General features: G+C 34.3%; 2 protein-coding genes across 2 annotated transcripts; both read left to right on the forward strand.

Moving 5' to 3' along the window:
- Positions 1-5,107: 5,107 nt before the first annotated feature.
- Positions 5,108-6,058, forward strand: LOC132558983 (keratin-associated protein 6-2-like). Its single transcript, XM_060223609.1, has 2 exons — positions 5,108-5,438; positions 6,009-6,058. Exons 1-2 carry the CDS (start codon positions 5,108-5,110, stop codon positions 6,056-6,058), a joined length of 381 nt encoding a protein of 126 aa, XP_060079592.1.
- An 8,286-nt stretch (positions 6,059-14,344) lies between these two features.
- On the forward strand, positions 14,345-15,007 carry LOC132558988 (neuropeptide-like protein 31). The gene is made up of 2 exons (XM_060223613.1): positions 14,345-14,669; positions 14,958-15,007. The coding sequence occupies exons 1-2, from the start codon at positions 14,345-14,347 to the stop codon at positions 15,005-15,007; spliced, it is 375 nt and encodes a 124-aa protein (XP_060079596.1).
- Positions 15,008-18,181: the final 3,174 nt, after the last annotated feature.

Genomic DNA, 18,181 nt, shown 5'->3' on the forward strand with positions numbered 1-18,181 from the left:
ACTCCTGACTCTTCTTACTATAGAAGCAACTCTGTGATGTAAGTATATCTAACTCCACAAAAGTCAACAATCAAATTATGCTTTGAATTGATTATCATCGTTTTATGGCCGTCATATAATTGTTAAGTCAATTCTGCACAAGTGTCTCTTGATATTGATTTTTGCTCAATAGTGATTGACCCCTTACGTCGTTTTCCACTTGAAAAGATCTACCATAATATTTTAATTATTGAAGAACAGCGAAAATTTGGTTAGAATAACACTGTTAAAAGATAGAATATTGAGAAAGAAGACTGCTCATTTAGGCCGTTCAAAGGAGTATACATTTATGAGTCCTCTTTCAGTTCTAGAATGAATCAGTGTATACAATTACACGGAATGAAAGCTTTAATCATCATTTTTGTCTTACTGTGAAACATGTCAATCATTAGTTGCGTGAATGTGACCTAGTTTATTATTTTTTTGACGTTTAAGCTTAATTATAGGATCTGGTACTTATCTAGCAGAAAAAACTAAAAATGAAAATAAAAACTACTTCCTGCCTTGTACAGTACAATACAGTGCTTATATCGAAAAAATAAACGTCTTCTTTTTCTCTTTTGTGATTATTTTCCAAGAGTGTGGCACAAATGTTCTGATCATCATCTTAGTTTTTAAATTTCGATTGTCTAAACTGTGTTTTTCTTTCCTTTCCAGACATCGCGCAATATTGACAGTTGTTACCAGTTCGTCTGTGTGGATCTTATTTGTATGCTTGTACTATTGTTACGTTGATTAAAAAACAATTAAGAAAAACAAGTGTTTTATTTCTCATTTCATATGGTATTGGCGATTCAACAATTACGTCTGTTTGAATGACAAAAAGTATAGTCGGTGGTTAACTGAAAAAGACACATTGACTGATGAGTCAGTAGAAGCATTGACTGATGAGTGAAAAGACACATTAAATAAGGAGTGAAAAGATAAATTGATTGACGAGTGAAAAGACATGAACTGGGGAGTGAAAAGACACACTGTACAAAGATCAATGATAGCTGCACGCGACGAGACACAGACGGAAGATGAGATTTACGAATGATTATAATGCAATATGACAAGTCTTTCTAAAAGTTATTCATTGGTTTAGGAAGCACCAAACAATAATGAACATATATTGATACATTTGAGTTCATTCCTTGATCATTTAATATTTTTTTACCGTATTTCTCATTTCATCTTTACTCATTATCTTGTCAGATTACCCCCCCCCCCCCAAAAAAAAAACAAACAAACAAAACAAAACAAAAAAACATTACTTATTGAAGACCTCGTCACGTGATAATGAGCACATGACACATAAAGTAGTAACTGCCCTTTTCAAAACGTATGTCCAAACATAATATTAAACGTTAGTGTTGGACATTTATCATAACTATTTTAGCACAAACAAACCAAACACATTAGGACCACTTTTGTTCTTGTTTTTTTTTAATTCAGGCAGATAATTTTCACTAGCATTTTAATAATACAGCCAATCAGGGTCATGATATCATACATGTATTTCTTATTGAAGTAGGTCACACTGTTAATTGTTGCTTTTGTTTCAATAATACCATTAATAAGGGTAATGATGAAATGTTTCTTGTTGATGTATGTTAAGCTGTTATTTGTTACAAGGATTTTGATAAGTCATGTTTTTAGTTTATGTAGGTCAGGTAGTTATTTGTTACTAAAAATTCAGTAATACAACGAATTAAGGTCATGGTATCATTTTCTTGTTGATGTAGGTCAGGTTGTTACAGTTATGGTAACGCACAACGCCCTGAAATCATCGTGCTAACATACGTAGGATACAGTATCGTACGCACAGCTCTGCGATAGGATTGCACATTTAGTGCGGTTTGGTAAAAATGGTTGACTTATATAACGGATTGAAAATTAAACAGATAATTCCTTACGTTATTACTCAATAACAATCTCATGAACATTCAGTTTGATCGATGATTATGAAAGTCATTTTCAATTCGACAGTTTTCGAAATAACACTGGACCTGTATTAATCTTTCTTAACGTATATAGTTTGACACCTTGGAAAGTGGCGAGTAGTGGTGCCTCAGGCAACAAAAGTTTACCTGTATACGGGTATATACGTTACAGGTCCGGATCCGTAAACAATGTTTAAGATTTACCTGATCATATATACATAATGTTTTTGACAAAATGAATGAAAAATGAGACTAATACAGAATAAAAATAAACATTCCTTTCTGACGTTATCAGATTTTAAATAATTCACTGCTGTATCATAAAGAGACGTCCATTTAATGTTTACATATAAAATATATGGGTGGGGTATGTTGTTCTAAAAATTACTTTTAATTTGCTAGAACACCATGGTGGTTTTTGATCCCCACCTAGGATCAAATGTCTTCTTATGTAAAATTTTGTTCATGCTTGAAACTCTTATGTTTCAAGTTCGTCATTTATATATTAATAAACGGCCAATTTCAATCATAGCTGATCTTTTGTCTTGTCTTTTATGCTTATACATTTGGTCCAACTAGCTTGCCCTCACGACGGTCATGTATAAATGATAATTAAAATGACATTTTAATGTACTATATACATGCAAGGAGTTGTTGTCATGTGGTTTATATTTGGTAAATAATATTAAACACTTGGTATGAATTTTAACAATTGAAATTTCGCGGCCTTTGGTTTTGATGCGGAAGGGGGAAAGGATGTGATGAGCATGCGCATCAAGTCATTACCAGACAAAGAAACAAAGGGAAAAGATAGATACAGCAGGTCAGTCAGTGTTTTGAGTGTTTTGTTTAAGTAAAAAATAAGATTAATCCATACAGAACAAACTGTAAAATCAACGATTTTTACCTGGTAAGTGATTAAGGAGTAATTGAAGGGAATTGAAAAATATGGAGTCGAGCATTATTCTGCTGGAATGTGAGGTTGTTTTGCTGCAATAATGGGACGACATGGGGTCGGAGGTTCCCATCTCTATACCTAGCGACAGTTAAGTTTTCTGCTACTACAACCGATCCACACCCAAAACCTATCCGTCTCTACTACGCAGCAGTCGGCAAAACGTTCGCCATGACGTCGGTATACATGGCGTCGACCGTCTGCTCGAAACAGGGTGAACCGGGACTCATCAATAAACAAGACCCGCCTCCACTGCCTCCATGGTAATATTCTAGGGGCATGTGCCCAGTTTCCCTTAGACGTCTAACAAGACGTTCTATACTGCACATATTGACACTGAAACGTCTGGCAACCTGTATTTGCCCTTGACCTTGCATAATCATCGCACCGACCTGACCCCTCTGAACTTCCGTCAGCCTTGCCATTGTTTTATGCTTTATGAACACTACCTAATGGTATGACGTACAATGTAACCCAATGTCACAACACTGCTGTGCACGAGATTTTCCCGTTTCGTGCTTTCCCCGGAAGGTATCGTCACGTAATACAATAATGCGACATTCGATACAGGACCACGTGCACTGTAACCTAAAGAGTTTCCTGACCGACTTTCATTGTATTGTTTAACAACGCGGTCGCTGTATATTTTTAGTTTATGTAGTACAGGCAGTTATTTGTTGCTAATAATTCAATTATACCACTAATCAGAGCCATGGTATCATATTTCTTGTTGATGAAGGTCAAGATGTTAATTGTCTTGTTGAAGTAAGCCATGCTGTTAATTATTTCTAGTATTTCAATAATAACATCCACCAGAGTCGTGATGTCAGATTTCTTGTTGAAGTAGGTCAGACTGAAAATTGTTACCAATAGTTTGATGATGCTAACAATCAGTGTCATGGTATCAAATGCTAATTAATGTAGGTCTTGCTGTTATTTGTTAATTATATTTCAATAATTAAAATCATTCTAATGGTGTCGTATTTCTCTTTTATGTAGGTCATGCTGTTAATTATTTATAGAGTTTCAATGATGCCACCAATCAGTGTTATGATGTCATATATTTTTTAAAAATTCCATCATACATTTTACTAACCTAAACATATAAACACTGAAAAAACACAGAAAAAAATCACAAACCGAATATTTTAAATAAATCTCACGTGATTGAACAGTACAGCTAGTAATCCAACACCAGTAAACAAAAGTGTAACACAGATGGGGGAACCTTATTACAGCTAGTGATCCCAAAACATTAAACAAATGTCTAACACATCGTGATGTAGAGGGGTTCTCAGTTTAATATCCACTGGAGAAGTCTGAGGTGTAAAAACGAAAGTACGAAAGACACATAATTGAGAAGAACATTTTTGTGCAATCTAGAATTAATAATTACCTAAACTGCATCATACAGCTGTTTCGTCCTTCTAGGATTCGTCAATGATGCTGGGGGCTTTTAAGAACACAAATAAAATCACTATATAGCGAGTTTGGTATGACAAACTATAAAGAGTGGAAATTTACAATGTGACTCTTTCACTGTAATATTTATAGTTGAATTTGAAATAAAACAAATTTGTGACAGATGTGTTTACTATTGATTTAAAAGTTTATTTTAATTAACAATGATGTTATATCACGATGTAAACAACTCATTTGGCACCAAGAACATTTATAATGCGTATATAATGTTGCATTGATGCATTACGCAATCGTGAATATAAAGATAATATGTAAAAATAACTCAATATTGCTATATGTCGAAGGTTTTTGCTATAATAAACATGCGTATATATAAATGTATCACCACTCAGAACTTAAAAAAAGTAGTAAAATCAGTTTGAATTTCATTCATCATATCCCTGTTCCTACAGATGTAAGTATTACTGTGTAAATGACGGTAACTGAAGACCCCTTCGGCCATACGTCACATTAAATCAGTATGACACGTGGAAGGGGCCAGGGTAACAGGAAGTCACGGTACTGGCAGACAGGGGCTATAAAAGAGTCGGAGATGAACAGAATCCTTACACTCAGCTGGTAAGTTTACATGGCTATGCCTCGATAAAGTCATGTGTTTGTGAACCATCAACTTAAGATTAGTGTTTTCTTTAACACAAACCACTTAGATTTTTATATGTATGCTATTGATATTAACTAGTGATAATTTTTATGTATTCCAGTCACTATGAAGTCGTCATCTGTCGCCCTTATTGCGATTTGCCTCTGTCTCGGCGTGTCATGCGCCTTTGGAGCCGGATATGGTTCCGATTATCATGATTCCTACGGAAGCATTGGAGGTGGATACAACATGGGATATGGTTATGGAAGCGGATACGGAAGTGGTTACGGAAGTGGTTACGGAAGCGGATACGGACACTCCAAGGGATACGGAAAGGGATACGTCTCCACCGAGACCATCATTAGACAACCTTACCTCCAGCCAGTCGCTCCCCCACCACTACCACCACCCGACAATGACGAAGGTCTTTTTGGACTCGGCGGATCTGGACTTCTGTGTAAATAATTTAGCTGTTAAACTATCTATTTTTGTCTTTGTCGTGTCATATTAATTACATTTCTTGATTTCCTTATATCTTTGTGATAGACCATTTATCCCTTTTTCGAGGTCTGCAACGGATGTATTCACAGGAAGACCATTTGCCCATGTTCTGATATCTACTATGGATGTATTCATAGGAAGACCATTTGCCCACGTTCTGATATCCACTATTTTGTATTCATAGGAAGACCATTTGCCCATCTTCTGATATCTACTATGGATGTATTCATAGGGAGACCATTTGCCCATCTTCTGATATCCACTATTTTGTATTCATTGGTAAATCATTTGCCCATGTTCTGATATCTACTATGGATGTTTTTATTGGTAAATCATTTGCCCATGTTCTGATATCTACTATGGATGTTTTTATTGGTAGACCGTTTGTCCCAACTTCGACGTCCATTGTATATTGTTATACCACCTAAACGTTTTTTTTCTTCTACTATTGATACCATGCTATGTAACCCTGTATTTCATACATATAAGTCGATCACTTATTCTATGACCTATCTTTCATTTACAGTGCTCGGTCTGCCCCTCCTTCTCCTGTTGAGGAACTCCAACTCTGGTTAAACTCCTGACTCTCCTTACTATAGAAGCAACTCTGTGATGTAAGTATATCTATCCCGATATAGGTTAATTTTACTTTGAATATAACATTATTTGATTGTTTATTTACTGTAATATGACTTTAAAGTTGATTTAACAATGATAATTTTCTCTTGATATCTATTTCTGCTAAATAATCGTTTGCCCAAAACTCCGTTATCAAGTCCAAAAGGTCTACTACCATAAGTTTAAAGATATTAAAGAACGGCGGAAAATAGGTTAGAATAACACGGTTAAAGATTGAATATTGAAAAGGAGGACTGCATACTTTGGCCGTTCCGTTGGCATGCATCTATGGATATTATTTTAGTATTTATCACTGAAGGCAAATTCATGGAATGAAAATTTTTATTATCATTAATATTATTTCAGTTAGATGTGAAACACGTCAGTCAGCAATTACGATAATATGACCTAGTTTATCAGACATTTTTAGTTAAATTCTAGGATCTGGTACTTACCTAGCAGAATACATAATAACTGCAGTTTTCGCTCCAAAAAAGAAATTTGTCAGAAATTAAACAGTAATATTTTTATTTTGCACCCTCCTCTTCGAATTTAGTAAACACAAATATTAATTTTTCGATATGATACTATATTCAGCTGACCTTAAAATGTTTTTCCTGTTACCAGTAATGTTATCACTAAGAGGCCCATGATGTCACCTCGCCTTTAAATATACTTCCTGCCTTGTACAGTACAATACAGTGCTTATATCGAAAAAATAAACGTCTTCTTTTTCTGTGTTTGTGATTATTTTCCTAGAGTGTTCTGATCATCATCTTAGATTTTATTTTTCGATTATCTAAACTGTGTTTTTTCTTTCCTTTCCAGACATCGCGCAATATTGACAGTTGTTACCAGTTCGTCTGTGTGGATCTTATTTGTATGGTTGTACTATTGTTACGTTGATTAAAAAACAATTACGAAAACCAGTGTTTTATTTCTCATTTTACATTACAATGGCGATTCAACAATTACTCGGAAATGATATGTTATCAGTGGCTGTTATGACACAGTGACTAGTGACGTCAGTTTGATTGAGGAAACAGTTGATGGCTACCTGAAAAGACACATTGACTGAAGAGTGAAAAGACATATCGACTGATGAGTGAAGAGACACATCGACTGATGAGTGGAAAGACATATTGACTGATGAGTGAAAAGACGCATGGAATGAGGAGTGAAGAGACACATTGACTGATGAGTGAAAAGACACACTGTACAAAAATCAATGATAGCGGTACGCGACGAAACACTTTTACGGACTAGTCTTTCTTAAAGTAATTTATAGTTAACGCAATAACAAACAATAAGAGGGACAAAGCCATAGCTTTAGTAATCAACTCATCTGGAATACAATTTTGTAATTTTCATTTCAATTACACTGATACGTGTCTTCCATATATTATCATAGCAAAAGCAAGTTCTTAATCAAGGAAGTAAAATTCAATAAAAGAAAGTACACGGAGAAGTAGACCAGGTGTCCCGGAATGGAACTCTTTAAATCCCATTAATGTTAAACCAAAATGTGAACGAAAAAAAAGTTTTACACAATAGTGTATGTACTTGAGTGATAGATAAAGATGTTGTGATACATTTCCCATTTTATAACAATCTCCTTGGGACTAATGTATGAGATGCTTGATAAATTTACTCCTGAACCCTCAGTCATCTTTTGCCGTCTTTATCCGGCGAAAATAATCGTTACGAATTACGTAACAATAACTATAGGATTTTCCTTTCAGACTATCTCTCATTAACTCTTCTTTTCTATTTTCTATTATTTACTGTTGGAATAACTTTAAAAATTCAGTTCCCAACCCTATATTAATTCGTTCAAATCCTGTTTAACATCAAATATTCAGTCAAGTCCACCAATTTACTATGAAATTGGAAATCACAAACAGAATATCCTTAATAATCTTAATTATAACCTTTTCAGAGTTAATAACATCGTTGAGAATGCATCTTGCAATTATGGCCATGCTTGTGAGAATGTCTTTCACTATTTTATTGAATATCAACGTTTCACAAACGAAAGACGTATTTAAGTTCAAAATTTAAATAATGGGAACGTTGCGTTAGATATTGAATTTGTGGTGTTTGGCAACTCTCAACTTTCCGTGGACCTCAACTTTTAGATCTTTGCAAAATTATATTAAATCCAGCAAGAGATTTTGATGTCAAATTGTAAGAACTGTATATTTGTTTTGTCAATATTGTTATGTCATTGACATCGTATATTGAGAGAAGGCGTTGATAAGTTGCAATCACTTGTGCCTAATTCTTTGTTTATATTTTGGCATTAAACATGTTTAAAATAATTAAAGTAAAATCTTTAGGACATACACATGTATTTACCAGTGTCTAATAAGTCACTCGATATGTAGATTATGTATAGATGTGATACAAACTGTGTCGGCTCAGTGGCTTAAATTTCATCGACCTAAACTTGTTATTAAACATGATTCGATGTCAACAAGTCTGTGAATGTTACCGCGAGCCCGGAGTGATGGACATGGTGACAAGCTCTTTACTAGAAGGATTGACACGACATCTGTAACAAGCCCCCAGCCATTAATTACGTTACGTCACCCGTTCTTTGGGTAAGGATTTGGGCTTCTTGTGGGTGCTTGTGCGATATAAAGTTTTGTACCATTTCCTAATACACTAAGATGTTCTTGTGATGAAATAATTAAACGAAGTAATTAAGATAATTATGCTAGAGTTTTTAATTTCTATTAGGAAACAAAATTGAGGAAAATCTTCCTTCTGTGAAATTCTTCATTTTAAACGCAATTTCATGACATGGTTTGAGTGAAAACTGACAATAAGTTACAAGAATAAAAAAAACGATCACACGAAGAAAGTCTTTATGTAGAGAGATACATTTCCTGCCTAATTTTAATTAATAGATTGCTGATGTGCCTATTAAACAAGTTGTTTATCAATTGTACAAGAAACAAAAGATATTACTGCTACATTAGACACCATTAAAACAAAGGAAGAAAAACTGTAAACCAATACACAGAATAGAATATGTTTGTGCCTTTAGGATAGTAATGAAAAAACATTGCTACTTTAACTGTAGTAATTGCTTTATCAAATCTTAGTCTAGGACACCTGGTTTTATTCTCCTTGTACTTTTTCAGGAGTGTCCGTGTACATCTTTCTTTTGTTCATATTTTGCCCTAGTTTTATGGAATTTGGGTTTGAATTATGATTATGTTGCCATGTTGGTATTTTCTTGATGACTTTTAGATGAAGTATACGTTTATCAGTTTGTGAAGTGTATCAGAGTGAAATGATAAAAACTTTAATCTTGAATAATGCAGGGAGATGATTACCATATATACTACCCATCTTCGATAGGTAACAGTTAGTGTATTTCAAAAAAGTGTCAATACAGAAAAGTGTAACTCTAGTGATTTCTGTGTAAGAACAATGCAATATAGAAATGAATTCAAGGACAGCTAGTGTATTTCAATCAAGTGTCAATACAGAAAAGGGTAACTTATTTAATGAGAGTATTATTACTTAAAGTAAAATTGTTTTGTTATTTATATTGGTTATGTATTGTGAAGTATTATTCATCGGTGCTTTGTAATAAAGAAGTTTAAAATTAAAATTTGTGTGTGTTTAGTTTTCCATAATGTAAGATTAATTAGATATAGTTGATTCAATTTCTCGAAAGGGCTTCAATCAAACGTTACGTGCCAATATGCCAAGGCTACTCTCTGAAGAAATTGGCTACTAAAAATCACTCTTGGCTATTTTTTTGGCTACTGATAATTTTGGTTCAGGGTGAGCCCTGGTAACCGTTGGATCGATTTTCATAAAACCATATCTAGTCTTACACTCAGTCTGGGACACTGATATAAGCCCACGAACCTTAACAGCATTCAGTTTCCTCGACTTCAGCGAAACCGTAAGATTTGATGATAGTGTACAGTGACGTGTCTACAGTGATATATCTGTTATAAATATATGGTTAGGATTTTTTATAAAGATTCCTTTTTTTGATATTGATATTTAATTTTCCTTGTCCTGGGTAATCTTCCCTACTGATGAATGTTGTTTTAAAAACAAGTTTTGTTGATATTTTAAATATTTGCTTACTACAGGGTATTTTATCGGTATTAATATCATGATATTGAGTAAGTGTTCTTGTATATCAATTATGGATTAATACACGTTATATAAATTCTCGTGTATATCAGGGATAGATAAATACACGTTATATAAATTCTCGTGTATATCAGGGATAGATAAATAAACATTATATAAATTCTCGTGTATATCAGGGATAGATTAATACACGTTATATAAATTCTCGTGAATATCAAGGATAGATAAATACACATTATATAAATTCTCGTGTATATCAGGGATAGATTAATACACGTTATATAAATTCTCATGTATATCAGGGATAGATTAATACACGTTATATAAATTCTCGTGTATATCAGGGATAGATTAATACACGTTATATAAATTCTCGTGTATATCAGGGATAGATAAATACACGTTATATAAATTCTCGTGTATATCAGGGATGGATTAATAAACGTTATATAAATTCTCGCGTATATCAGGGATAGATAAATAAACATTATATAAATTCTCGTGTATATCAATTATGGATTAATACACGTTATATAAATTCTCGTGTATATCAAGGATAGATTAATACACGTTATATAAATTCTCGTGTATATCAAGGATAGATTAATACACGTTATATAAATTCTCGTGTATATCAGGGATAGATAAATACACGTTATATAAATTCTCGTGTATATCAGGGATAGATAAATAAACATTATATAAATTCTCGTGTATATCAGGGATAGATAAATAAACATTATATAAATTCTCGTGTATATCAATTATGGATTAATACACGTTATATAAATTCTCGTGTATATCAGGGATAGATAAATAAACATTATATAAATTCTCGTGTATATCAGGGATAGATAAATAAACATTATATAAATTCTCGTGTATATCAATTATGGATTAATACACGTTATATAAATTCTCGTGTATATCAAGGATAGATAAATACACATTATGTAAATTCTCGTGTATATCAGGGATAGATTAATACACGTTATATAAATTCTCGTGTATATCAGGGATAGATTAATACACGTTATATAAATTCTCGTGTATATCAAGGATAGATTAATACACGTTATATAAATTCTCGTGTATATCAGGGATGGATTAATACACGTTATATAAATTCTCGTGTATATCAGGGATGGATTAATAAACGTTATATAAATTCTCGTGTATATCAGGGATGGATTAAAACACGTTATATAAATTCTCGCGTATATTAGGGATAGATAAATACACGTTATATAAATTCTCGTGTATATCAGGGATAGATAAATAAACATTATATAAATTCTCGTGTATATCAGGGATAGATAAATAAACATTATATAAATTCTCGTGTATATCAATTATGGATTAATACACGTTATATAAATTCTCGTGTATATCAGGGATAGATAAATAAACATTATATAAATTCTCGTGTATATCAGGGATAGATAAATAAACATTATATAAATTCTCGTGTATATCAATTATGGATTAATACACATTATATAAATTCTCGTGTATATCAAGGATAGATTAATACACGTTATATAAATTCTCGTGTATATCAGGGATAGATTAATACACGTTATATAAATTCTCGTGTATATCAAGGATAGATTAATACACGTTATATAAATTCTCGTGTATATCAGGGATAGATTAATACACGTTATATAAATTCTCGTGTATATCAGGGATAGATAAATACACGTTATATAAATTCTCGTGTATATCAGGGATAGATTAATACACGTTATATAAATTCTCGTGTATATCAGGGATAGATTAATACACGTTATATAAATTCTCGTGTATATCAGGGATGGATTAATAAACGTTATATAAATTCTCGTGTATATCAGGGATAGATAAATAAACATTATATAAATTCTCGTGTATATCAGGGATAGATAAATAAACATTATATAAATTCTCGTGTATATCAATTATGGATTAATAAACGTTATATAAATTCTCGTGTATATCAGGGATGGATTAATAAACGTTATATAAATTCTCGCGTATATTAGGTGTAACATTAGGTGTAATAGAGAAGAATAATGAATTATATTTACAAAACGTCATTACACAACATAAACAAACAAAACAATACAAACATGTGAACATAATCCAAATCCTAACCCAATAAAACTAGGACGAAATATGAACAAAAAGATAATTCCTCTCAGAAAAAGCTGAAAACTACTGGTCATGTTTCAGATGTAAAAACAGAAGCTAAAACCAAAAAACAATGAATTCTAAAATCATCTCATTCCTTAACCCGATATTTCTACTAGTTGTAAACTTACTGACATGTCACCTAGGATACAGTGTATTATTGCCACAATTTATTTGTTTTATCCTTAACCTAACATAAACCACTTTCTGCTGGAGTAATTCCTTTAACAACAGAGGAATCCCGCCATACTATCGGGGATCGAATCTTTCTAACTTCATATCACAAAAGGGAATAAAACATTCTCAATGAGATCACTATGGTAACTGTAAAACTTTCTTTTATCAACCTACATCCCTCGAAACCCTGTGTTGTTGAATTTGCCAGCTGTCGACATTTCGCACGGAGGTCGTAATATTGGGAACAAGACTCTGTATGTCGAATCAACTGCAACAATCACTAAACATCACTCAGTTTTACTCCAATCCTCAGCTCTTTATAAACAAGACTATTGCTAGTTAACTGGGCCCTGGTTTTATGTACAATTACATGTGGTATTGTAAGGAATCTGTCCAATCTGTTGACGGTTTATTGTAGAACATTGACCCTAGAACACGTTACAATAAGACTTCATCACCGCTCGTTACCGACGTTCACAACACCAGTATACCTGGGAGTGACATATCACTACAGACTGTAACTATATAACTTCCATACATCAATTTATAGGTCATTAGGATGTGAGGTAAACATGTTAAACCAATCAAAATATCCAATCCGTACCTACATCAACGAGACACTTCTCGATGAAAATCGATATAACCGAGGGAAAACAGAGATACCTGAAAAAGTACAGGGAACATACGATTATGAGTTCCCGAGATATTTAGTATATTTGTCAAACAAAATTTTTAGTGTATAGTGTGTTAAACGAAACATTCCGTGCATATAATCTAAAAAATCAATATCTAGAATACATCACTTCAAACAAAATATCCCCCCTCTCTCTCTCTCTCTCTCTCTCTCTCTCTCTCTCTCTGTCTCTCTCTCTCTCTGTCTCTCTCTCTCTGTCTCTCTCACACACACACACACACACACTCTCTCTCTAACTTGTTTGTAATTGTTATTATATCTAAAATATTTAAGGCAAAAATAAAAACTGTTTTTTGGGGTTTTTTTTTTTGTTTTGTAAAACTTGGACCATTCTCACTTTACCCGTGGAAAAGAAATAAAAAACCAAACGACACAGTAAACAGATTTAGAAATGAAGTATTCAATATTGTATCCATTATATTCCATTTCAAAAATTTGTCCTCAGTTACTGAAAGTGTCTCAGAAATAAGAAGAAAACTGAGTCTAAAAACAAGATTTGTTCTGAATATAACAGCATGAACAATGTTCATGTGTCCTGTTTCATGGATTTCTCATCCTTGTAACATGTAACAGAGACTTGACCTAACACTATTACAGTGGTATGATTGATATGTCTGCTAACTTTTACTTAACATGATTTAATGTCCGACACTCCGGGTACTCTGACACGCCTCTGGCCCTTCGTCACGTTACCTACACATGGCACGTGGAAGGTTGCCGGGAAACAGGAAGTCACAGGACTGGTGGAAAGGGGCTATAAAAGGGACGGAGACCAACAGGATCCTCACACAAAGCTGGTAAGTCTCCATTGCTATACAGCAATAACTTACATGTTCTAGATGATGTTTGTAACTGGTCTTATTATTCCTTAACATTAATGTTACATATTGCTAACTTTGCAATATTTTCTTGTAATAATTACCTACAATAGATCTTTCCTTATGTTTTAGACATTTTGAAATGCAATGAAATTATGTGTTAAACTTTATATGTAGTGTGAAGAGTGATTATAAATATTTTGTTTAATCCATATTCATACGTTCATCTGTTTGAAATTTCCGTTTTTTCCAGTCACCATGAAGTCGTCATCTGTCGCCCTTATTGCGATATGCCTCTGTCTCGGTGTGTCATGCGCACTGGGAGCCGGATACGGATCCGGATATAACAGCTATGATTCCTACGGAGGCCACGGAGGCGGGTACAGCATGGGATATGGTTATGGAAGCGGATACGGAAGTGGTTACGGAAGCGGATACGGACACTCCAAGGGATACGGAAAGGGATACGTCTCCACCGAGACCATCATTAGACAACCTTACCTCCAGCCAGTCGCTCCCCCACCACTACCACCACCCGACAATGACGAAGGTCTTTTTGGACTCGGCGGATCTGGACTTCTGTGTACGTAACATTGCTTTGTCCATGGTCATGTTTTTGATATCTTATTCCAAAGGTCGATACCTCGCACTACATACAGATTATTTCCGATAACTGAGAATTGCAGTATGTTGTATGAGACAGAATACATCCTGAAAACATACATAATGAGCCGCAATGATTCCGTTATTTAATTGAAATATGCTTAAATTACATATAATCCTATTATTTTGCATGCACCTTATTGTTTTTCTGTAATCGTTTGTCTCTACCTCTGCTGAATTATACTATAATATATCCTTTCATTTACAGTGCTCGGTCTGCCCCTCCTTCTTCTCTTGAGGAACTCCAACTCCGGTTAAACTCCTGACTCTCCTTACTATAGAAGCAACTCTGTGATGTAAGTATATCTAACTCCACAAGAGTCAATTCTGCTTTGAATATGATTATCGTCGTTGTATGGCCGTCATAAGATTGTAAAGTCATTTTTACACAAGATCGTCTTCTCTTGATTAGGATTTCCAGCAAAAACAGTTATCCCTGCTTTCAAAATTCTAACTGTGCTTGTTACGTATAGTGTGTTCGTGCTACGCTTTTTTAAGTGTTAAACTAAAAGCGTGATTATTTTTTATATAGCAGTGTTCTTCAAATTATCGTATGTTTTCCATTCAAATTATCTAACCTGTGTTTTTCTTTCCTTTCCAGACATCGCGCAATATTGACAGTTGCTACCAGTTCGTCTGTGTGGATCTTATTTGTATGCTTGTACTATTGTTATGTTGATTAAAAAAAATAAGACAAAACTTAAGTTTTCATTTTTTATTTTAAAGTTTGACGTTATATGACAGATAAGCAGATATATTAGTAACTTAGTGACGATACTCTTATACTGGAGAGACCAGTTTAGAGGAGATTTACCAAAAGCTATATCGTCACGTGACCAAACAATTATACTGGAGAGACCAGTTTTAGAGGAGATTTACCAAAAGCTATATCGTCACGTGACCAGACTCTTATACTGGAGAGACCAGTTTTAGAAGAGATTTACTTTATTTTCACTTCGTCGTCAAAATTCCACTTGATCATTTCACTGACGAAATCAGTACGAAATAATCGTTGTTTATTAATAAATACAGTAGCATTGTATACAACTGGTCATTTGTTCCAGAACTCGTCAGTGATTATAGAGATCAAACACAATCATAATAAATAAGTACAAATCTTAATCAGGAAAATGCCAAAGAGTCACACACTAGACCAGCCTACTAGTATATTATAGGCACTTAATCGAAGAAATCTTATCCGGTTACATAATCAAACATACAGTGATGTGACGTGTATATTAAACATGTAGTATATATACGAGGGCTGACTGATAAATTGTAAGCCTCATATTTAAAGGTTTGACTTTTGGCAGACATATTGGATTATTTTTCAATATAATTCCTTTCGGTATGTATACAATTTTGCCAGCGAAGTTTAAAGACTTCAATGCCACTTTAAAAGAAGTCTTTTTCTTGACCGTTCAGAGAGTCCTCCACTGCATGTATGACGTCATCATCTGGCCGAAAGTGGGTACCGGAAATGGCATTTTCTGATTTTGAAAATAGGAGAAAGTCTGATGGCGAATGCTCAATCAATCCAAAGCCGTAATTGTTATGGCAATGACAGACTTGTGAACAGGGACATTGTCCTGGTGGAACACATTTTTTGAGTTTTCAACGGCGCTTTATTTAAATATTTTCTCCTAACTGCCTAAGAAGTGATGCATACCGATTACCATCAGAATTCCAGAAAATCGAGGCAATAACTTTTCCAGCGAATTGAGCAGGCTTTGCCTTCTTTGATGGGGTGAATCAGGGCGCTTCCATTGTTTAGACTGTTATTTGGCCTCTGGGGTGAATGATGGAGCCATGTTTCATCCATGGTCCGAAACCTCTGCATAAAGTGAGTAAGATCTGCCTCTAAAAGGTTCAGATTAGCACGTCAGATTCAGCCTGGGGTGCCTCTGATCAATTGTCAGAAGTCTTGGTACTCAATGGGCTGAGAGCTTTCTCATTCTTTGATCTATCGTAATAATGGAATGTACTCTTTCCAGTGAAATCTTGATTGCAATAATATCGTGGACTTTATTGATCATGTCTGGGGTTGCAACAGTGACAGGACTTCCAGGACGAGCGTCATACGCAATGCTCTGTCTGCCACGCTTAAAATTCCGCCACCTACCTTTTCACTGTAGCATATGACGGGGCATCATTCCCATGTGTTGCTAACAGATCAGTATGGATATCCTCAGGTGCTAGACATTTCTTATGCAAATATTGAATCACTGCTCTTTCAGTAACTGGCCTTGTTTACTTTAGAGTGATACGTCTTCCTGAACTTACCAAATGACGCAAGTCTTCAGTACTCAGCCTTGAATAGTAAGGGAACAGTAGAGCTGAAAAAAGGTCATTCCTGTTTAACTTCTTCAATACAAGGCCCACTGCTTATCAGCCCGCGTATCGTCAGTTTCCTTTACCGGAAATCGGCTACTCTTACATGCAATATAGCAGAGAAATCGGCTACTCTTGCATACAACATAGTAGAGAAATCGGCTACTCTTACATACAACATAGTAGAAAAATCGGCTATTCTTACATACAACATAGCAGAGAAATCGGCTACTCTTACATACAATATAGTAGAGAAATCGGCTATTCTTACATACAACATAGGAGAGAAATCGGCTACTCTTACATACAACATAGTAGAGAAATCGGCTACTCTTACATACAACACAGTAGAGAAATCGGCTACTCTTACATACAACACAGTAGAGATATCGGCTACTCTTACATACAATATAGCAGAGAAATCGGCTACTCTTACATACAACAAAGTAGAGAAATCGGCTACTCTTACATAGAACATAGTAGAGAAATCGGCTTCTCTTACATACAACATAGTAGAGAAATCGGCTACTCTTACATACAACATAGTAGAGAAATCGGTTACTCTTACATATAATATAGCAGAGAAATCGGCTACTCTTACATACAACAAAGTAGAGAAATCGGCTACTCTTACATAGAACATAGTAGAGAAACGGCTACTCTTACATACAACATAGTGGAGAAATCGGCTACTCTTACATACAATATAGCAGAGAAATCGGCTACTCTTACATACAATATAGCAGAGAAATCGGCTACTCTTACATACAATATAGCAGAGAAATCGGCTACTCTTACATATAATATAGCAGAGAAATCGGCTACTCTTACATACAACATAGTAGAGAAATCGGCTCCTCTTACATACAACATAGCAGAGAAATCGGCTACTCTTACATACAATATAGCAGAGATATCGGCTACTCTTACATACAATATAGTAGAGAAATCGGCTACTCTTACATACAACACAGTAGAGAAATCGGCTACTCTTACATACAACACAGTAGAGAAATCGGCTACTCTTACATACAACATAGTAGAGAAATCGGCTACTCTTACATACAACACAGTAGAGAAATCGGCTACTCTTACATACAA

This window comes from Ylistrum balloti, unplaced genomic scaffold, assembly GCF_031769215.1.
Source record: "Ylistrum balloti isolate Yb309-2 unplaced genomic scaffold, AGI_CSIRO_Ybal_v1 Utg370840, whole genome shotgun sequence".
Taxonomy (NCBI): domain Eukaryota; kingdom Metazoa; phylum Mollusca; class Bivalvia; order Pectinida; family Pectinidae; genus Ylistrum; species Ylistrum balloti.

What these genes read in the sequence shown, in the direction of transcription:
- LOC132558983 (XM_060223609.1), top strand. Translation starts at nt 5,108, where the DNA reads ATGAAGTCGTCATCTGTCGCCCTTATTGCGATTTGCCTCTGTCTCGGC. An exon ending in CGGCGGATCTGGACTTCTGT is followed by an intron (nt 5,439 to 6,008) that starts GTAAATAATTTA and finishes TTTCATTTACAG; the next exon opens with TGCTCGGTCTGCCCCTCCTT.
- LOC132558988 (XM_060223613.1), top strand. Translation starts at nt 14,345, where the DNA reads ATGAAGTCGTCATCTGTCGCCCTTATTGCGATATGCCTCTGTCTCGGT. An exon ending in CGGCGGATCTGGACTTCTGT is followed by an intron (nt 14,670 to 14,957) that starts GTACGTAACATT and finishes TTTCATTTACAG; the next exon opens with TGCTCGGTCTGCCCCTCCTT.